General features: G+C 36.2%; 1 protein-coding gene across 11 annotated transcripts in view; it reads left to right on the forward strand.

Moving 5' to 3' along the window:
- The window catches only part of G2E3 (G2/M-phase specific E3 ubiquitin protein ligase), an 84,256-nt gene that overhangs the window by 27,404 nt on the left and 33,252 nt on the right, over positions 1-23,600 (forward strand). For 7 of the 11 annotated variants that reach the window (XM_023546064.2, XM_064292368.1, XM_064292367.1 and 4 more), the window contains 7 exons: positions 227-331; positions 5,381-5,461; positions 6,495-6,535; positions 15,571-15,668; positions 18,038-18,139; positions 18,411-18,535; positions 19,740-19,905. In XM_023546064.2, coding sequence (XP_023401832.1) covers positions 6,499-6,535; positions 15,571-15,668; positions 18,038-18,139; positions 18,411-18,535; positions 19,740-19,905 — 528 coding nt within the window. In that variant the 5' untranslated portion in view covers positions 227-331; positions 5,381-5,461; positions 6,495-6,498. The remainder of the gene's footprint in view (positions 1-226; positions 332-5,380; positions 5,462-6,494; positions 6,536-15,570; positions 15,669-18,037; positions 18,140-18,410; positions 18,536-19,739; positions 19,906-23,600) is intronic. The other 4 variants (XM_023546067.2, XM_010588564.3, XM_023546063.2 and 1 more) reach the window with 3 other exon arrangements.

Consider the following 23,600-nt stretch of genomic DNA (forward strand, 5'->3'; position numbering starts at 1 on the left):
GGTGTTCTTAGGTGCTGTCAAGTTGATTCTGACTCATAACAACCTTAAATACAACAGAATGAAACACTGCCTGATCCTGTACCATCCTTAAAATTGTTGGTGTTGGTAGTATTTTTAACCTTAGCCATTCTAGTGGAAGTGAAGTGGTCTTTCGTAATGGTTGTACTTTTATAAATGATGTTGAGGGCCTTTTCATGTGTTTTCTGGCCATTCATATATTTTCCAGTCACTAATTATAGCCACACCAAGCAGAGGGGAGTTAAGTGCCACCTTTTGAAGGGAGGAGTATCAAACTGTGTGTATTGCTGCTGGAACCAAGTGCTAGAACTTTGTAAGTATCTGTTCATGTCTTTTGCACATTTCTTTATTGGGTTGTTTGCCTTTTTATTGTTGAGCTGTAAGAGTTCTTTATGTATCCTGGATACAATACTTTCTTGGGTACATCTTCTACAAATATCTTCCCAGTCTGTGACTTGCCTATTTACTTTTTTATGATGTCTTTTGATGAGTTGTTGTTGTATACTGTTGAGTCAATTCCAACTCATAGTGGCCCTATAGGACAGAGTAGAACTGCCCCATAGGATTTCCTAGGCTGTATCTTATGGCTCAGTTCTACTCTGTCCTATAGATCTTTTCTCCCACAGAGCCACATTACAGCACCAGGGCTCCTTTTTGATGAGTGGAAGTTTTTAATTTTGATGAAGTATAATTTATTAGTTTTTAAAGTGACTATCTTTTATGTTCTGAAGGACCTCTTGCCTATCCCTGAATAATGAAGATACTCTGTTTTCTTCTAAAACCATTGTAGTTTTAGCTTTTACGTTTAGGTCTGTGATCCATCTGAAATTAATTTTTCTTTAGCATGTAAAGCATGGGTCAAGGTTCATTTATTTTCCATATGCATATTCAGTTTTTCTGGCACCATTTGTTGAGAAGACTTTACTTTTTCCACTGAATTGCTTTTGGTGCTTTTGTTGAAAGTCAAATGCCTGGTAAAGTGTACATCTTCTTCTGGACTCTAATTCTGTTCCATTGGTCTTTGTGAAATAGTGTACCTTAATACACTTTGAAAAAATAAATAAAGTTCTTTATTGGTTGTTGATGTACACAGGAGAAAACCTTTACCATTTATATACTGATAGTGTCAATGATCTTTTGTATGATGAGCTTGTAACCAGTAATATTTAGAGGCTTTTAAGTATAGTTCTTCACATACTTCTATGCTGCTTTTTGTCTAATGTCCATTTTCTGCTCACGTTTTTTGTTCTTTTATATTTATCAGCATCTTACGCTGTATTCTCTAGAGAAGCCAAACCAGTGAAGTATATATATGTGTGTGTGTGTATATGTATGTATATACACACATATATAAATATATAGAGAGAGAGAGAGAGAGAGATTTGTTTCAAGGAAATGACTCATGCTGTTATAGAGGCTGGCAAGTCCCAAGTTTATGGGTCAGGCATCAGGCTGGAGGCTTCTCCTGCCTCATGTAGCTGCAGGAGCTGATAAACCCGAGATTCATAGGTCAGATGGCAGGCTGCTGGCTCATAGCTGCGAAGGCTGATGCGTCCAGGATTGGCAGACACAATGATAGGCTGCTGGCCCAGGTCCCAAGAACTGGAGGTCAGATGCTGACAAGCTAAATGCAAGACCCAGAGCAGAGCAGAAGCCAGCGAGCTTTTGTCAGAAAGTCTGAATATATTGGATGCAGCCACACCCCAAAGGAAACTCCCGTTCAACTGATTGACTGGTTACAGCAGATCCCCTCATGGAGGTGATCATATTATATCAGATCTCATCATGGAGGTGATTACATCTTTATATGACTACCAAAGTACATTGTAACTGCCAAACCACTGAGAATCATGACCCAGCCAAGTTGACACACAACCTTAGTCACACAACCCTAGCACAGACTACTGAAGATGATGATTAACAAGAAACTTCTGTTACCTTTTCTAAACAACAAAGTTGTTTATGTTGTTGTGTGTATCATCAAGTCAACTTGGACTCATAGCAACCCCATAGGACAGGATAGAACTACCCATAGGGTTTCCTAAGCTGTAATCTTTAAGGGAGAAGATCACCGGGTGTTTTCTTCCATGGAGCTGCTGGTGGGTTCAAACTGCCAACTCCTCGGTTATCAGTCAAGCACTTAACCATTGCACCACCAATGCACCTTAAAGTTGTCTATACATGTATTATAATGATCTATCAGACCTTCCACATGTCTACCAAGAGAGATGCCTTTGATCCTGGCATTGGGAAGGGGAAGAGGAGAGGAAGATGTAACCAGATAGAAATTGTGATCTTTATAAAGGAACAGCCCATTGATATCAGTATCTCTAACATATGTATCAGGAGCCCTGATGGTGCACATTTGTGCGTTCTGTTACAGACCTGAAAGGTTTGTGCTTCAAACCCAGTGGCTTCACAGGAGAAAGACCTGGCAATCTCCCATAAAGATTACAGCCTAGAAAACCTTATGGGGCAGTTCTGCCCCATATCATATTGGGGTTGATATAAGTCGAAAGTGGACACAAGGGCACCCAACAATACTAACACATACGTATCAAATTCAGCAAATATTAGCACTGCTAATATGGGGATTTGGAAAACCTGGTGGCATATTGGTTAAGTGCTATGGCTGCTAACCAAGAGGTCGGCAGTTCGAATCCGCCAGGCACTCCTTGGAAACTCTGTTGGGCAGTTCTGCTCTGCCCTATAGGGTCACTATGAGTTGGAATCGACTCGACAGCAGTGGGTTTGGGTTTTTTTTGGTTTTTAGTATGGGGATTTACCTCTTGTTATTTACCAGTTTAGCTGAGGCAATGCCAAAAGTGGAATATATGTAATACAAAGTAACATGTGATGACATTTACATTAAAGACAATGAGAAATTTAAAACGTATATTAAAGTAAATTACATCGTGACCCTCAATCATCCCGAATTACAGTAAGCCTACAAGAAAGCATTAGATAGCTGCTGTTTACTCACAGAGTGGAGCAAGAGTAAGGAATTATAAGATGGAGGGATCTCAAATATAGTTCGTTTCGGTGAAGTACTACTTATGTGTCTGTGGAGCTTTTTGCAGTAAATTCTTGTGTATGAACGGATTTGTGATATGCTGAATTCATCATCAGAGGTTGCATTGTAGAGAAGTTCTAATAAAAGGCTAAAAGACATTTTATCATTCTATTTATTGAATTTCATCAGTTTTAAGATTTACGCCCCTCCCCCCAAATACATTTTTAATGTGTATGAAATCAGATTATGGTGATTCTCAGTCACCTTTGGCCAGTTAGGGCCGTCTGTTATTGCATGAACATGTATAAAGCCATTATATGCCTGTAGGGTATGTATCAATGCCAAAAAAAAAAAAAAAATTCAGGAAACAATGAAGGCAGGCTCCTTTAACTTTACATAAGTGGTTGTGGGGAAGGGATGGTAGAGATGGTGAATTATATATGTTCAGCACATACTTGAAGTGAAATTTAAGGTTATTTCATGGGTTATTAGAAATAACAATCTTGAGGGCATAGAACATGATTTTATAAGAAAAACTAGAACATATTGAAGGCTTGAAGTGAAATGATTCAAAAGAGTATGATGCTTTTTATGAAAGCATAAAAGAGATAATATGGGAAAATCCGAAAATCCTAAATTGTAAGAAAGGATTGTATCAGTTTAATTGGATTAGTTAACCTTCATAAAATAGTGTCCTACATTCCCTGGCATGTTAGGTTGGATAAAGTTTGAGAGTAATCTTTATCTTTGTGGTTATTAGTCCTTCTTTTGAGACTTAATTTTCTATATTATGTATTGTGCTAGTTCATTATTTTTGTGTGAAAAAGCAGAAGTGGGTTAGTCTGTTTCCCACTTGTCCAGTAATCTAGAACAAACATTTAACCTTTTTTTTTTTTTTTATTGTGCTTTAGGTGAAAGTTTACAGCTCAAGTTAATTTCTCATGCAAAAATTTATACACATATTGTTATGTGACACTAGTTGCAATCCTATAATGTAACAAACAGCACACTCCCCCTTTTTACCCTGGGTTTTCCATGTCCGTTCAACAGCACCTGTCCCTTCCTGCTTTCTTATCATGCTTCTGGACAGGAGCTGCCCATTTGGTCTTGTGTATCTGCTTGAATTAAGAAGCACACTCTGCATGAGTATTCTCGTATGTTTTATAGTCCAGTCTAATCTCTGTCTGAAGAGTGGGCTTCAGGAATGGTTTTCATTCTGGCTTAACAGAGCATCTGGGGGCCGTGGCTTTGGAAGTTTCTCCAGTCTCAATCAGGCCGTTAAGTCCGGTCTTTTTATGTGAATTTGAGTTCTGCTTCACGCTTCTCTCCCACTCCGTCAGGGACTCTGTTGTGTTCTCTGTCAGGGTGGTCGCTGGTGATAACAGGGCACCATCTAGTTCTTCTGTTCTCAGGCTGATGGAGTCTCTCGTTTATGTGGCCCTTTTGTCTCCTGGGCTAATATTTTCCTGTGTCTTGGGTGTTCTTCATTCTCCTTTGCTCCAAGTGGATTGGGACAAATTGATGCGTCTTAGATGGCCACTCAGAAACTTTTAAGACCCCAGATGCCACTCACCAAAATGGGATGCAGAACATTTTTTTTTAATAAACTTTGTTATGCCAATTTACCTAAATGTCCCCCGAAACCATGGTCCCTAGACCCCAGCCCCACCTACTCTGTCCCTCAAAGTGTTTGATTGTGTTCATGAAACTTCTTAGCTTTTGGTTTAGTCCAGTTGTGCTGACTTCCTCTGCATTGTGTGTTGTCCTTCCTTTCACCTAAGATGATTCTTGTCTACTCTCTAGTTGATGAGTTCCCCTCTCCCCCACTCCCCACCCTGGTAAACCTTTTCTTGAGTTCTTATAATAGTGGTCTTATACAATATTTGTCCTTTTGCGACTGCTTAATTTCAGTCAGCAAAATGCTGTCCAGGTTCATCCATGTTGTGAGATGTTTCGTGGATTCATCGTTGTTCTTTATTGTTGAATAGTATTCCATTGTGTGTGTGTACCATAATTTGTCCATTCGTTTGTTCTTGGGCACCTAGGTTGTTTCCATTTTTTTGCTATTGTGAACAGTGCTGCAGTGAACATGGGTGTGCATATATCTATTTGTGTGACGGCTCTTATTTCTCTAGGAAATATTCCAAGGAGTGGGATTGCTAGATTTTATGGTACTTCTATTTCTAGCTTTTTAAGAAAGCGCCAAATTGATTTCCGAAGTGGTTGTGCCATTTTACATTCCCACCAGCAGTGCATAAGTACATTTAACCTTTCTGAGAATTGGGTTTTCCAAATATAAAATGAGATTGTATTTACTTAATAGTGTTGTTATGTTTATTGTTTTTTCAGTTCGATTCAGGAGCTTACACAACGCATCATCATACTTGAATCTCATAACAATCTTTCAAGTAGGCTGTTCATACACTCTTGGTAAAATGAGCTTGATGTTATTAAAATATCATTCCTCCTCTATTTGATCTTCTGGCACTAGAGAACAATTAGAAAAAAGTCAGACTATAAATAATGATTATACAGTTTTATTTGCTTAAGAGACTGGGAGCAGTTCATTTGTATTGAGGATCGTCTAATTAGTGGTTCTTAGCCAGTTCCCCCCTTTTGTAACAAATATTTTGTAATATATGGTAATACAGCATATCTGTATGTGTCAAGAATATAATGTCTTACCTTAAATATAAAGGATATATAGCATAAAATAATTTATAATAAATTTTCAGTGTGTAAGCAGTTGAACACTACCAGCAGATGCAATGGGACAGTTGGATGCTTGCTACTCTATGTACAATCCCTGTGAACGCAACAGCTACAAATATAAACTAATAAAGAATTGTGGCATAGGCTATTCAAATATGAATGTAGTTGCTATTGATGTGATTTACCTAAACAGTGAACAAATCTAAGTAAATTTTGACCAAAAAAATCGTAAATTTCCTTGACTTATATAGGAATTATAGTTCTGAGAAAATTGATTTTATTCTACAATAGTAAAAAACTATCCTAAAATAAAAGACAAAAAAGACTTGATGGTGATATGTAAAATAGGGTTAGGTTCTAGATTTATGTAATTATAGATAGATTTTTCATCTGTTTGAATGTCCATCTGGAAATTTGAAGGTATAGACTTACCTTTGTTTTGTATACCTGTTCAGTGCATTGAAGGATGTTCTGCAATCCTGACCTTTTTGCACTGAATACCAGTAGTCATCTTAATCATTTTGACAAGTAGAATACATTTCCTCCCAATTTGAAAACCTGCCCAGACTTTACCACCCTCGTTGAGAACTACCAGCCTTAGGTATATGAGAGGTGAGGAAGTTAAGTCCCAGAGTAGGAATGATTTAGTGATTTATTTGTAATAATATATTGACTCTATTTAATTAAAGTGGATAATTTGAGACTTTTTTTTTAAAAAAAGTCTGTATTAATACATTCTTATTTTTCCTAGTAAAATGAATGAAAATAAATCTGATGACTCACAGAACCTTGGTAAGTAAATATATTAAGGTATTTTACTCTTGCTTTTGTTATTACAATAAATCTTTTTAGAATGCTATTCAAATGGAAATGAATTCCCTGATCCATATTTAGTTCATAAATAAGGAAAGTAAAATAATGTAAATATGTAAATATAATAATGAAAGTATAATTATGTATGTATGCATTTCAATAAAAATCTGCTGTAAAAAAATACTGCTGTAAGAGGACAATTATTCGTTTACCAAATTTTATTTGTATTCTGTATTTGTATTTATCAGATATGGTTCGTATCTGAATAAAACCTTTAATATGGTTTTTCACCTTTCATTTTTCATGACTTTTTCTTATAAAACGGAAAACGTAGGTGAGAACAATTCAAATACACAAGAGTTTATCATGAAAGAGATGACTTTTCCTCTACCTGCTCGTGACCATCTCCTCAAATAGTTACCTTTGACCTCTGCTTTTAGATCTTTTTTTCTCCATTTATTATCATAAAGGTATCAATTGACTTGCTGTCCTGAAAGTTGAAGAATTTACATTTAGTTTCTTTATACTCTGCCGCCACTACTTCTCCCTTATCTACCCTTTTTTAAGACTGTGATTACCTTCTAAAGCTAAAGTATTACACCTAACCCTCACTTTTAGAGAGTATCTGCTGACTCCACATTATGTTGGATAAGGAAATTTGTGTTCCTAAATCTCCTCCACTTGCTTTTCCTGCTTCTACCTCTATACTTCTATCAGCTATGCTAATAGTTCTGAAAGTTGAGAATTTGTGGACTACCTTTAAGCTTTGGCCAAATGCAAAGACCACCTGTACTGTTTTACTTAATTTTCCCAAGATTGACTCAGTTTTTTGCTTACATGAATGTGTTTAAGGAGGAAACTTCATTTCATTGTTCTAATAGAAGCCAGTATCATGCTATAAGTAGAAGGGAATCACAATAAAATTAGACCAATTTTATTGAATTTTCAAACTTAAAATTAAAAATCAGCAGACTACAAATAAAAACACAAGTATTTATGAAAACTAGTCCATTCTGCGTCCAAGGCCTCCATATTGCTTAAAGGGAAGAGGCGAAGAATTGAAAAGCTACAGGCCCACAGTATATAGCAGATCTAATTCCATTCAGGGCCAACCATGAGGACTCCTCTTCTGTAGTCTCCACTAATTCCATGTATTGCTCTTCCTCTTGGTAGCTGCATGTAACCTCAAAGCTAATAAGCATAGGCACTGAGGATGAAGGAGTGAAAATGGGAGCTGATGGTGTGAAATGTCCAATATTAACAAACAGCAATTTACGGAATTTAATATGGGCAGTTTCAAGGACTGGGGGAGAGACTTTCAGTTAGTAGTTGATCTCATTAAACTGGAGTGAGGAAAGGCAATGTAATGGGAATATTTCACAGTATTAAATATAAGCTCATGCTGTTTCTATCCAGTCTTGGAATCTGTTTTGCGAGAAGCCTGCTAACAAATACGATACCTTTTCAACCTGTAACGTCCATTTCTAATTTTATGTATTAGTTAAGGTAAACAACACTAGCTACTGTAATAGGAAAAACCTGAAATCCTAGTTTATTCTTGTTCATGTCACAATGCAGTATGGGTTTGTTGTGGGAGGTGGGACAGATGGGAAGTCTCTGCTCCATGCAGTTATTTAGAGATTCAGATTCTTTCTCTCTTGTATGAAGAATCTGCCCACCTTCAGGTCCTCAAGAGTCTTTTCTCTTCAGCTAATGAATTTCTACTTCTTTCTTTAGAATATTATTAGAAATCTTATGGGTAAGTGAGATAAAAGATTAGTAACTGTAATCAATAATGTTTAATTTAATGTGCCGCACCCTGATATTTATATATACTGTCTCATTTAATCCTCATTACAGCATAGCTTGAGATAGGTATTGCTGTTATCTTCATTTTTAAGAGGAAAAAACAGAGACATAAAGTGATTATGTGATCCGTTCCAGGTTCTGCAGCTAGAATGTGGAGTTGAGTTTCTAACTCAGCTCTCCCTAACTCCACAAGTTGTCTTTTTTTATATTGTGGTGTTAAATACACGTAACATAAACTTTATTATTTTAACTGAATTAAAGTATATAATTCAGTAGCATTTAGTATATTTACTGTGCAACCGTCACCACTATCTAGTTCCAAAATATTTTCATGACCCCAAAAGGTAACTGCATACCCATTAAGCAGTCATTCCCATTCACTCTACTTCCGAGCTCATGGCAACCACTATTCTGCTTTCTGTCTCTATGGATTTGCCTGTTCTGGATATTTCATATAAATGGAATCATACAATATGTGATTTTTTTGTGTCTTGTTTCTTTCAACTAACACAATGCTTCCAAGTTTCATCCATGTTGTAGCATATGTTAGTACTTCATTCTTTTTATGGCTGAATAATATTCCATTGTATGGCTATACCACATTTTGTGTATGCAATCATAGTTGATGAACATTTGGGGTTGTTTCTACTTTTTGGCTATTATGAATAGTGCTCTTTCGAACATTTGCGTACAAGTTTTTGTGTGAACACCTGTTCTCAGTTCTTTTGGGTATATGCCCAGGAATGGAATTGCTGGGTCATATGGTATAGGGTGGCTATGAGTCGGAATTGACTCAACGGCAGTGGGTTTGGTTCTTTTTACTATGGTGATGGTGTTGTTAGGTGCTGTCGTGTCGGTTCCAACTCATATCCACTCTAAATAACATAATGAAATGTTGCTTGGTCCTCTGCCATCCTCACAGTGGTAGGTATGTTTGAGCCCATTGTTGCAGCCACTGTGTCAGTCCATCTTGTTGGGCGTCTTCCTCTTCTCACTGACCCTCTACTTTATCAAGCATGATGTCCTCCATGGATTAGTCCCTCCTGATACCATGTCCAAAGCAAGTGAGACAAAGTCTCACCATCCTCACTTCTAAGGAGCATTCTGGCTGTACTTCTTCCAAGACAGTTTGTTCATTCTTCTGGAAATCCATAGTATATTCAGTATTCCTCGGCAACACCATAATTCAAATGTGTCAATTCTTCTTTTGTCTTCCTTTTTCATTGTCTAGCTTTTTCATGCGTACGAGGTGATTGAAAAGATCATGGCTTGAGTCATATAGTAGTTCTATGTTTAACTTACTGAAGAACCACCAAACTTTTTCCGCAACAGCTACACCATTTTCATCCCATGAATAATATATGAGGGTTCCAGGTTCTTCACACCCTCACCAAAACTTCTTGATTATAGTCATCCTAATGAAGGTGGGGGATCCCCGTTGGCAGTGGTTAAGCACTCAGCCGCTAACCAAAATGTCAGTGATTCGAACCCACCAGTGATTCCATGGGAGAAAGATGTGACAGTCTGCCTCTATAAAGATTTACAGCCTTGGAAACCCTGAGGGACAGTTCTGCTCTGCCCTATAGGGTTGCTGTGAGTCGGAATCAACTTGACAGCAACTAGTTTGGGTTCTGGGAGTTTGGTTTTAGTTAGTGGTTTTCGTTTGCATTTCTCTAATGGCTAATGGTGTTGAGCATCTTTTCATGTACTTATTGGTTACTTATATATCTTCCTAGGAGAAATGCCTATTCACATCCTATACCCGATTATTAATTGTGTTGTTTGCCTTTTGTTGTTGAGTTGTAAAGTTCGTTATGTATTCTGAATACTAGACGCTTATGATATAAATGATTTGCAAATATTTCTTCCAATTCTGTGGGTTGTCTTTACACTCCCTTGGTAGTATCTTTTGATACAAGGGTGCTTCAACATATGGAAACTATTCTTAATGAAGTCCAGCTTACCTAGTTTATATCTTGTTGCTTGTGCTCTTGGTGTCATATGTAAGAAACCACTGCCAAAACCAGTGTCATAAAGATTTACTCCTGTCTTTTTTTTTTTTTTCTTCTAGAGTTTTATAGATTCTGATGCAAAATTGGTTTTTAATTTTATTGTGGATTCCTTGAACATAACAAGTTGCTTTTCTTTTGCTGCGTTCAAGATTCTTTGTATTTGGCTTTCATCAGTTTGATTATACTATGTCTCAGTGTGGATCTCTTAATTTCAAGTTTGTCCTGTTTGGTGTTTGTTGAGTTTCTTGGATATGTAGCTTCATGTCTCTCATCAAATTTGGGAAGTTTTTGGCCATTATTTCTTCAGGTATTCTTTCTGCCTTTTTCTGTCTTCTTCCTTTGGGACTGTTATTGTGTGGATGTTATACCTGATGGTGTCCCATAAATCTCTTAGGCTGTGTTTATTTTTCTTGATTCTTCTTTCGGCTTTCCAGACTGGATTATCTCAATTTACCTATCTTCAAGTTTGCTAGTTCATTCTTCTACCTACTCATATCTGCTGTTGAACCCCTCTGCTGTGTTTTTCACTTTAGTTATTGTATTTCAGATCCAGAATTTGCTTGGTTTCTTTTTGTAATTTCTATCTTTTTATTGATATTCTCTGTCAAGATGTCATTCTCCTGGTTTCCTTTAATTAGCTCTATGGGCGTATTTTTGGCTAATAATTGCAATACTCAGATTTCCTTAGGGACAGTTTTTTTTTTTTTTTTTAAATAATGTGTCTTAGGTGAACGGTTACACAGCAGACTAAGCTCCCCTTTAACAATTTTTATACATACTCTTCTGTGCCATTGGGTACAATTTTTACAATGTGTTAGCATTCTCATTATCTACATTCCGTTTGTTCTGTTTCCATTGATTTAGCTTCTCTTCCCCTCCTTGTCTTCTCATCTTTGCTTTTGGGTAAATGTTGACCGTTTGGTCTCATATAGTTAATTGTTGAAGGGAGCACATACTCACAGATGGTATTGTTTATTTATTTATTTTAAAAAATTTTTATTGTCCTTTAAGTGAAAGTTTACAAACCAAGTCATTCTCTCATACAAAAACCTATATACACCTTACTATATACTCCTAGTTGCCCTCCCTCTAATAAGACAGCACACTCCTTCCTTCCACTCTCTGTTTTCGTGTCCATTCGACCAGCTTCTGACCCTCTCTGCCCTCTCATCGCTTCTCCAGACAGGAGCTACCCACATAGTCTCATGTGTCTACTTGATCCAAGAAGCTCACTCTTCATTGGTATCATTTTCTATCCCATAGTCCAGTCCAACCCCTGTCTGAAGAGTTGGATTTGGGAATGGTTCCTGTTTTGGGCTAACCGAAGGTCTGGGGACCATGACCTCCGGGGTCCTTCTAGTCTCAGTCAGACACTAAGTCTGGTCTTTTTACGAGAATTTAAGGTCTGCATCCCACTGCTCTTCTGCACCCTCAGGGTGTTCTCTGTTGTGTTCCCTGTCATCGGTTATAGCAGTCATCAGTTGTAGCTGGGTACCATCTAGTTCTTCTGGTCTCAGGCTGATGTAGTCTCTGGTTTATGTGGCCCTTTCTGTTTCTTGGGCTCATAATTCCCTTGGGTCTTTTGTGTTCTTCATTCCCCTTTGATCCAGGCGGGCTGAGACCAGTTGATGCATCTTAGATGGCCGCTTGCTAGTGTTTAAGACCCCAGACGCCACTCTCCAAAGTGGAATGCAGAATGTTTTCTTAATAGATTTTATTATGCCAATTGACCTAGATGTCCCCTGAAACCATGGTCCCCAAACCCCTGCCCCTGCTATTATGGCCTTCGAAGCATTCAGTTTATTCAGGAAACTTCTTTGCTTTTAGTTTATTCCAGTTGTGGTGACCTCTCCTGTATTGTGTGTTGGCTTTCCCTTCACCTAAAATGGTTTGTATCTACTGTCTAATTAGTAAAAACCCCTCTCCCTGTCTCTTTTCCTCCCCCCTCTCGTTACCATCAAAGAATAGTTTCTTCTCTGTTTAAACTGTTTTTCAAGTTCTTATAATAGTGGTCTCATGCAGTATTTGTCCTGTTGCAACTGATGAATTTCACTCAGTGTGATGGCTTCCAGATTCCTCCATATTATGAAATGTTTCACGGATTCGTCATTGTTTTTTATTGATGCGTAGTATTCCATTTTGTGAATATAGCATAATTTATTTATCCATTCATCTGTTGATGGGCACCTTGGTTGCTTCCATCTCTTTGCTCTTGTAAACAGTGCTGCAGTGAACATGGGTGTGCATATATCTGTTTGTGTAAAGCCCCTTATTTCTCTAGGATATATTCCAAGGAGTGGGATTGCTGGATCGTATGGTAGTTCTATTTCTAATTTTTTAAAGAAGTGCCAAATCAATTTCCAAAGTGGTTATACCATTTTACATTCCCACCAGCAGTATGTAAGTTTTCCATTCTCTCCACAACCTCTCCAACATTTATTATTTTGTGTTTTTTGGATTAATGCCAGCCTTATTGGAGTGAGATGGAATCTCATTGTAGTTTTGATCTGCATTTCTCTAATGGCTAATGATCCTGAGCTTTTCCTCATGTATCCTTTTGCTACCTGAATGTCTTCTTTAGTGAAGTGCCTGGTCATATCCTTTGCCCATTTTTTAATTGGGTTATTTGTCTTTTTGTAGTTGAATATTTGCAGTATCATGTAGATTTTAGAGATCAGATGCTGATCGGAAATGTCTTAGCTAAAAATTTTTTCCCAGTCTGTAGGTAATCTTTTCACTGTTTTGGTGAAGTCTTTGGATGAGCATAGGTGTTTATTTTTTAGGAGCTCCCGGTTATCTAGGTTCTCTTCTGCATTGTTAGTAATGTTTTATATATTGTTTATGCCATTATTTGGGCTCCTAGCATTGTCCCTAGTTTTTCTTCCATGATCTTTCTTGTTTTAGATTTTATATTTAGGTCTTTGATCCATTTTGAGTTAGTTTTTGTACGTGGTATGAAGTATGGGTCTTGTTTCATTTTTTTACAGATGGATATCCAGTTATCCCAGCAGCATTTGTTAAAGAGGCAGTCTTTTCCCCATTTAACAGACTTTGGGCTTTTGTCAAATATCAGGTGCTCATATGTGGATGGATTTATGTCTGGATTCTCAATTCTCTTCCATTGGTCAATATTGTTTATTTTAGAAACCAGTCTATTATTTGGCTGAAAGGTGACCTGAAGTAATAACTTGAGTTCCAAGTTCAAAGAATATCTTGGAGTTGAAATCATGGGGATTCCTGTAGTCTCTATCAGTCCAGTAAGTCTGCCTTTCTTAGGAATTTGAATTTTGTTCTACACTTTTCTTACATGCTATGTGGGACCTTCTACTGTGTTCCTGGTCAGACTGGTTAGTAGTGGTAGCTCGGTACAATCTGGTTCTCCTGGTCTCAGGCTAGAAAAGGCCATGGCTCATCTGGGCTGTTAGTCCTGTGAAATAGTTTCTTCTTGGAGTCATTGGTTTACTTCATTCTCTTTTGTTCCAGACAGGTAGAGACTAGTAGTTTTATGCCAGATGGCCGCTCGCAAGCTTTTAAGATCCCCAATGCTACTCACCAAACTAGGATGTAGAACATTACCTTCGTGAATTATATTATGCCAACTGACTAGGTAGTTCCCCGAAACTATGGTCCCAAGCCTTTTGATCCAGTAAACCAATCCTGTGAGTTATTTGGGTATGTCTAGGAAGTCTCCATATCCGTGCCCCCTTTGTGGTTTGCTATATATGTATATACACAGAAATGTGTATATACATATACCTACAGATACACCTATACTTGCACATGCATTTACTTATATGTGCCTTTCTATACACATATATGCATCCATATCTACCTTTGTAACCACATACATATTTTTTGGTTGTTTTTCTGCTGTTGCAAAATTGTATATGTTATAGCATTTACCAGAATTTTCTTTTTACTGCTTTTTTTTCCTGTGAGTGAGCATACTTGCTTATTTCTTTACATGCCATGTAATTTTTTGTTGAAAACTGGACATTTTGAATATTGTGATGCAGCAACACTGGAAATCAGATTCTCCCTGTTGTTGTTGCTTGTTGTGTTGTTTGCTTCTTTAGTCACTTTTCAAAACTATTTTTGTAGTATCTGTAATTGCTATCATGTGGCTTTTGAAGTCTGTGTCTGTTAGCTTAGTTGTCAGTATTTTGACAGTTTTCTTAAACTCTTGGAGCCAATAAAAAAAAAAAAAACCCAAAAACATAAATAAAAAAACTCTCCCGGTCTTTGTGTGAGGGCATTACTTAAAGTTAAAGCAAGCCGGTTTAACTTGGCCTTAGTTTTCCCTTTCTGCTTGCACAAGCCTCAAGGTCAGTCAGAGGCATAAGCTTTAGATCTTCTCAGTTATTATGTGAGCATGCTTCCTGCCGTCGGCATGTGCCAATGCCCATGCTTCTCCATGTATCATCTTCCATTGCCTCTTCCCTCTGACTTTTCGATTTGTCTGCTATTTGCCCTGCCTGTTATTTTTTGTCCCAGGTGGCTGCAGCTAGTATGTTTGTCTTTAAATGCTTTCACTGCTCCAACCTTGAAAAAGTTCTGCCACAGGTGAAACAAAGGCAAGCCTCTGATCTGATAGCTCTAAGGGAACCATAAGACAGCTCAGAACACACAATCACGCAGTCATAATCTTTTGAGAACAAGGTCTTTATTGCCCCCTCTTGGATCAGCAAGCACACCAAGAGAATGGGCTGCCGCTGGCCTCAGTCAAACTGAGAAATAGATGGAGGTAGGCAAAATAAGTTAAAATGCCACAACGTTTTCTTAGTAAAATTTACCAGCTTCTTTCTTCACTAAGCATTTCCCTGGTGGTTCTCTGTTTTTTTATTAAATTTCAGAGTTTTGAAAAAGTTGATTCTGACAGTTTTGCAACTTAATTGTTGCTTTAGTGGCATTATCTCTGTCAAGTTTTAGAGTTTCCTACTCCACCATTTTCAGTGACATCATTCTGTAAGTTGCCATTTTAATTACACACTAGAATTTATCATTGAAGATTGATGAAAAAATGTCACATTGATGTTTTAGAAGTAGATATTTTTAAATTTTAAAATTACTCATAGTAGTATAATATGATTTGCTCTCTCTGAAAGAAGTTACACATCAATTAAAAGAAGGGCCAGTTCTCTCTGTTTTTTAAATGTTATTTATTTATTTTATTATTATTTTTTTTACTGTTAGCTTGTGTTTTCTGTCGAAAAAATGATGACTCCCCTAATAAATATGGAGAAAAGAAAACTAATGAGAAATGGAAGCTCACTGTACATTACTATTGTTTGGTGAGTATAATTTATAAATAAATTCTAGAAATTTGATACTCTTCTAAAGAAATTAATTGTATCTTGACACTGATTTTTGAGAATTGCATAAGCCATTTAACTTCTCTAGATCTTATTTTACCTTTATGTGAAAATGAGGTCTTTTAAGTATCAAATTCTAAGATTCTAAAATTATTCAGAACATTCTACTCATCGTTATCTCATCATTATCCTGTGTTCTCAAGAAAACAGGAAAAAAAGAAAATGGTTAGGTATAGGAGTTGTACATTTTACCACTTTGTTTCCTTGTTACTAGTGATAAATCTCAAAAAAGACTTGTTTGAAGGTTGAGAGTAGAGGAAAAGTATTTTATTTCACAGAGAATCAGGAAAGAAAAATTCAGGCTAAAGGTAATAAATATTTGTGGAAAGGGAAACAAGTTAATGAGACACTCAGAAGAAAGAAGAGTGATTTCAGACTGAGAAACACAACCCCTCATGTGTTTGCCCTCTTTCCGTCATTCTTCCAACTTCTCACTGAGTCTCTGCCTCAGGATATTGGTGCCAGAGTTACATTCGTACAGGCAATATTTCTTGGCATCTCTATTAGTTATGCATTGCTGCTTAACAAATTATCCTTAAACATAGCAGTTTAAAACAACAAGTATTTTTTATTTCACATGGTTTTTGGGCCAGAATTTCATGAGGTTATAATTGAGGTGTCAGCTAGGGTGCAGTCATTTGAAGGCTTTACTGGGCTGGAGGATCCACTTCTAAGATAACTCATTCACATGACTTCTGGCCTCAGTTCTTCCCAGCTGTTGACAGGAAGCTTTGGTTCCTCACATCTTGAACCTCTCCATTGGGCTGCTCATAACATAGCAGGTGGCTTCCTGGAGCAAGTGATCAGAGATGGAGACATACACACACACAGGCACTCCAGGATGGAACCTTATGAACTAGTCTTCCAAGTCACGTGTTAAGTCTAGCCTACACTCAAGGGGAGGAGTTTAGGCTCCACCTTTGAAGGAAGGAATATCAACAAATTTGTGGGCATATTTTTAAACCCACCACAGCATTCATGTTAAAACAATACGTGCTTCTTTGAGAAACCATCAAAAGCCTTTCTTGGTAGTTCTCTAAGACTAAGGTTTTGTGCTTCAGATACCCTATGGGTTAAATAGACATGTATCCTGGTCTAGGAACTTAATTACTTTGTAACATGACTTGAAGGGAACGTGAAGTTGGCGTTTCAAATATGTTTGTAAATGGGTCTGTTATATTTTATAGTACTAAGAAAATATTTTCATTTTTCTAAGAGTTTATTTTACTTTTTATACAGTAGAATTAGAGATTTCTTTTTAGTCAGCAGGGTATTTTTTCATAGCTAATTTTCAAGTAATTTGTATTGCTTTTGTGTTTCTTTGGAATGTATTACACTGATTAAAATTAAACCTCTTTAATCACAAATTTTGTCTGTGGATGTATTTTTGAATTAATATGTTTAAGTTGATCATGTCCAAATTTATTTTATGTTATGGCTTATATTATTACTGAGTATAATACATTTAAAAAATACTGACCCCAGTCTCACCCCTTTAAAATTCTATTTCATTATGAACAGGAATGTATAGTAGAGTGTTATAAACTGTAAGTCTCTTTCATGCTAGGACTGAAGGAGACAGTGACAATCTAGTTCAATGCCCTTATTTTCATGTTTAAGGTCAAGTGAGTATTACTTGCCTAGGGTTCCAAAAGGTTAGGCATAGAGCCTGGTCTTCAGGCCAGGATCTGTTATTCACAGTCCAGTGCTTTTTTTTTCCTTGATTGATGCTCCCTTGACATATTTACGTGATGACGTTAAAATCAGATTAACTTGAATGAAACATTTATGCTAAATATAATTCAGTAGATTTCTTTGTAAATATGCCTTTTTGATTATGAATACAGCTAGATTCAAAGTTAGCATAAAATGACAGTAGCGATCTGACTGTTCTCTATATTATTACATTTATACCTTTGTGTATTTACCACTCCTTTTTTCTAAAAGGAAGGAATATCGACAAATTTAATTTAATTAATTACAGATGTCTATCCTGCCTTTCTTTCTTCTCCCTTTCCATCTTTCCTTTCTTTCTCTTTTACTTCTTAGAATACTTTTAGAAACCAATCTGGTTATATGGAATGTTAATTTACAGTGTCTTTCAAATCAAAGAATATGTGTATCCATTTACTTTGACCATGAAAAATAACCTTTATAGATAAGAGGTACTTGAAATTTGAGTTGTTTTGTCTGTTTTTTTTTTTTCTTAGAATGATTATTATAGGTATATAATTTTATTCCAAACCAGTATCTTAGAGTTTATTTTCTAATTGAGAATATATTCATAGTTGATGTCAAGTGGAATTTGGCAGAGAGGTAAAGAAGAAGAAGGAGTTTATGGTTTTCTAATAGAAGACATCAGGAAGGAAGTGAATAGAGCCTCTAAACTGGTAAGAAGATTTTACTTGTTTAACTAAATACCATAAATATAATCAATACAGGGAAATCTTCTCTTTTGGCTTCTCTACTAGAAATTTGTAAGACTTTGATTTTATGTTCCAGTGCTTATTTTTATCAAATATGAAAAGCTTTAGAAGAATATTTTATATTTTTACAAATGAAAGAGAACTGACCCTCGTGACAATACTGACTTCACTTCCTTCCTTATTCATATTCCAAAGTAGTCATCATTTTACTTCTAATCTTTTTTTTTTTTTTTAGAAATGCTGTATTTGCAAGAGAAATGGTGCTTCTATTGGATGTGTTGCACCCCGATGTAAACGAAGTTATCATTATCCATGTGGACTGCAGAGAGAATGTATTTTCCAATTTACTGGCAATTTTGAGTGAGTTATTTAATTACTGAATATGAAGGATGAATGAGTATTAAGGAACAGTGGAAAATGTGTATTACAGTGATATAATTCCCTTTTGAAATTTCTTTTTAAAATTGCACTGAGTTTATACATACATACAATGCAAATGGAAATAATTTGTATTTAGTAAATTAGGAGTATATTCATTATTATGTTCATTACTTTATGTAGTTATTTCTATCTGCCAAGTCTTGAGAAGTACCATGTCTGGAATGGGCCTAATGATTAATATTTACCTTCAGCTTTCAGCTCTAGGATATAATGTGAAACTGTTAATTTACTCATATTCAGCAAAAATTTATACCTTATATAAATCTAGATTTTTATGTCACTCTTTAGAATTAATAGTACAGTTTTCTTTCAGAGGGCCTATGTATTTCCTGGAAACCCTGGTGGTGTAGTGGTTAAGAACCACGGCTGCTAACCAAAAGGTCAGCAGTTCTCATCCATGAGGCACTCCTTGGAAACTCTATGGGGCAGTTGTACTCTGTCCTGTAGGGTCGCTGTGAGGCAGAATCGACTCAGTGGCAACGGGTTTGGTTTTTGGTTCTTTATGTATTTCCTACTGAGTAAATTGAAGGCATAAGAATTTGAATGAGCACCCAAAATAAATGCTATGCCCCTGGGATGCCCCTGAAAACATTTGCTTCCATAGTCTAACTATAAACATCAAGATTCTTTGAATTTTGGCATTTGGGTGTTATCAGTGTTCTTTTTCTTCTAGCGTTTGTGTTCTTGACACAAAGGAGGATTGGTGCCATGTGATAAAAATGCATTTTGAAAATGCAAATTGAAATCGATTTAGTATATTAGGAGATTCTTATTTGCATTTTATTATATGATTAAAATATTATTTTAAGTGTAAGTTGCCATCTTGTTTAATTTTATACAGCATTGAATACAGTAGTATGTACGCTCAGTTGCTAGCAGTGTTACATAGGATTCTGAACATAATACCATGCTACTGAAATTCTGTCCCATTTTGAAAGCCCAGCTCTCCTTGATACCGAATTGTGGGCCTAATTTATTAGTGATAAGACTCCTGTTCACTGTAAACCAATTATGAGAGAGATGTGAGTGTATTTTTCCCTTACCTATACAAGTTGAAAATTCTTCAGCCTAGTTGCGATTTTTAATTCATTAGACATTGTTTTTAAATCATTTGCCTTTTTAGGTCATTCTGTTGGAAACATCGACCTGTTCAAATAACTCCACCTAATACGTATAGAGACTCCTTACCATGCACCATTTGCCTGGAATTTATTGAGCCTATTCCAACTTACAACATATTACGAAGTCCTTGTTGTAAGAATGCTTGGTTTCATAGAGATTGCTTACAGGTAAGATATAGTTTCTTACTTGGTTAGAGTTTAAACTGGAGAGAATTGAAATCTGCATTTTGTTACTATTTGTAATTTTTTAAAGCTTTATTGAAGCATATTTATATCATAAAATTTACTCTCTTCAAATATATAATGCACGTTTTAATACTTAAAGTACTGTCTTCTAATGTGTATTTATATTTATAAAGTTATTTTGTTTTTATTTCAAAATGAACAAAACACAGATTTTAATTCCTAAGTTCTACTTACAGATTTAAGGTAGAATACCAGGACATATGAAAAGATAATTTGACTATAAGTTAAGATATTTAAATATTAAAAGAGGCCAGTTTTTCTTTTGTTCTTCTTTTTTTTTTCCTATTCTGAACAGGTTGTTACAACTTCTTGATAGGGAACTGATTACTGTCTAAAGAATTGAAGGTATTTTTTGAGAGTCACTTTGTATGCCAAACCTGATGCCTAGTTTTCAAATAAACAGAATACATATGACATTAAACACAATTTAATTTTTTTTATTTTGAAAATTCTTTTGAGAAATTTAAAAGGGTTCTAGCTATTAATAACATCAAATATATAGTAACACATGTGAAAGTGCCAACTAATAGACAGTTAATCGAATGTTAAAGGATTGAGTTTAATACTGTATTTAAAAGCATGTTTTATTATTGCTTAGCAAAATAAATTGTTTTATTCATTACAAATTATATCAAACATTTATTTTGAAGTTATGAAGTATAAATCCTTTTAGATTTCATTAAAGTCTTGCTAATAGTCAAAGAAGTAAAGTTTGATTGGTTATTTTCTATTTTTTTGTATGGCCATTGGGCTTTTATATATAGGAGCGTGATAGAACTTTGATGAACCAGAGGTTCTCAAATTTAACCTAGTATTCGTAGGGCTTTTTTTTAACAGTCTGGAAAAAAAAAACCCAAACCCACTGCCATCGAGTCAATTCCAACTCATAGCGACCCTATAGGGCAGAGTAGAATTGCCCCATAGAGTTTCCAAGGATCCCCTGGTGGATTTGAACTGCCAACCTCTTGGTCAGCAGCCATAGCACTTAACCACTACGCCACCAAGGTTTCCAACTCTGAAAATAGTGAATTTTTATTTTACTTTTTTTTTTAAAGTAAAAATAATATTACTAACAAAAAGTAAGTCTGTTTCATGCAAATGTAATATAAAATCGTAGTCATGTTGATACCTATCTATGATATAAATATTAGTAAACAATTGTTAGTTGATTAGAGCACAGCAAGGCATGAAAGTCATTCTTGTTGAGTCAGTTTCTCTAAAGGAGTTCTTCGGTTTTTTTTTTTCACTCTGATACCAGAGTCTTAAGTGAAAGAGTAAATGGAGTCTACCCAATCTAGATAGCTGTAACAATACCCTCAAATGTTTTGTGTTTGTTTATTTTTAATTTTTATAAAGCTCTAAGCTTCATTAATATAGAGTTAAAGAAAGAATGAACCCATGTGATAGAAAAAACTATGTGATATGGTTATGTGAAATGTGATTCTTTGAAACTACTACAAATAGTGGAATTATGTGAGGAGAGACCATGTCTTAGTCATCTAGTGCTATTATAACAGAAATGCCACAAGTGGATGGCTTTAACAAAGAGAAGTTTATGCTCTCACAATCTAGTAGGCTAGAAGCCTGAATTCAGAGCCCCAGCTCCATGGGAAGGCTTTCTGTCTCTGTCAGCTCAGGAGGAAGGTCCTTGTCACCAGTCTTCCCTTGGTCTGGGAGCATTTCAGCACAGGAACCTCAGGTCCAAAGGATGCGCTCTGCTCCCGGTGCTGCTTTCTTGGTGGTGGGAGGTTCCCATGTCTCTCTGTTCGCTTCTCTCTTTTATATCTCAAAAGAGATAGGCTTACGACACTACCTAATCTTGTAGACCTCATCAGTATAACTGCCGCTAATCCATCTTATTACATCATAGTGATAGGATTTACAACATATAGGAAAATCACATAAAATTGTGGACAGTCACACAATACTGAGAATCATGGTCCAGCTAAATTGATACACACATTTTTAGGGGGACATAATTCAACCCATGACAGACTGGAAATTAATATCAAAGAAACTGATGAAAATGTTTTGTTCTGTGTATCTAGGTCACTATTCTTGTTCAATTTGGATTTCTCCATCATCTTATTGTATCTTCCATGTGTTTTAGGCTTTTTTTTTACCCCCTTCTAGACACTTCTGTCATGTCCTCTATTCATTAAGATCTCGGTGTCTATCAGCAATTGCTCAGACATCTCTTTAGGCTCAGAGATTTCAGTAACTTTTTGCTTTCCTCCCATACGCTGTATGAATGTGCTACTTCCTAGTTGTTTGAACCTGTAATACTGTTTGGTCACCTCTCTGTTCACCATCTACAAATCATTCACCAAGCCAGTTCTACCTGATAAATATTTTGTGTGTATCCTTTTTAGTTTTATCCTACTCTTGCTGCTTAACTTCAGACACTTATTCTTTGACTTTTGCAAGAGCCTACCTACTGATTTTTCAATTCGTTTTTCATACTGTCTTTGATTTACCTATCTAGCCTTCATTACTTAGTTCAGTATTATTAGAATGTAATCCCTAAGTACACTACTAATTTTAGCTCCCTAATCATATGTGCCCTCTCTTGCCACTAAGTTCTTTTATACATGTTATTCCTTCTCCATGAAATGTCTTTTGTCCTATTTTCCTGGAAAACCCCTATTTCTTCTTCCAAACTTCGTTTTGACCTTACCAAAGCCATTTTGTCAGGCTCTCATGTAGATGTTCTTCTTTCTTTCATGTATATACATTTTTGAGAAACACTTGTACCAGCATATTATAATTGTGTGTATAATGCCATGCCTACTCACTGAAATGCCTTTGAGGTAGGATGTAAGTCATTTTATGTGTCTTAGTGTTTGCCACTGTAAATGTTGTTGGGTACCATCGAGTTAATTCTGACTCATAGTGACCTAAGCCCTAAAACCAAACCTGTTGCAGTCAAGTTGATTTCAACTCATAGTGACCCTATAGGACAGAGCAGAGCTGTCCCGTGGGGTTTCTGAGGCTGTAAATCTTTACGGAAGCAGACTACCACACTTTTCTCACGCAGTGTGGCTGGTGGGAAGAACCACCCACCTTTTGGTTAGCAGCTGAGCACTTAACCACTGTGCCACCAGGGCTTCTCCATAGTGACCTAGTAGGGTTAAATATCTGTTAAATGAGCAAGTGTATGCTGCAGGTTTTTTTTTGGGGGGGGGGAGTAGCTACTCTTTCTACTAGGCTACTCTTTCTACTAGACTAACATTCGTTTGTTTCCTTCTGAATACCGCTGCCTTCTGCTTCTATATTTATATTTGCTGTAACAGTGAGACTAAATTTTATACTTCTGTCCTTATGGGTAGAAAACTATCGTATAGATCAAGTTAAAAATAGAAACAGGGATGCTTTATATTTAACAATTATTTAAGCATCCTTCCAAACGAATGAACTGAAAATTTTTATTGTTTTACTTACACCATATGGTGGGCAACACAATATTTGGCAACAGATGACATCAGGTGCCAAAGATTGAGAAAGAAATATGGGTGATACATACGAAGTTTAGAACAGTCTATTCATTAGGTTATTTTTATTTTTTTGCCCTTAGGGAAAAAAAAATCTCTAAATTTTAGCAGTGGGATAAATCTATA

The sequence above is a fragment of the Loxodonta africana genome, chromosome 10 (assembly GCF_030014295.1).
Source record: "Loxodonta africana isolate mLoxAfr1 chromosome 10, mLoxAfr1.hap2, whole genome shotgun sequence".
Classification (NCBI taxonomy): Eukaryota; Metazoa; Chordata; class Mammalia; order Proboscidea; family Elephantidae; genus Loxodonta; species Loxodonta africana.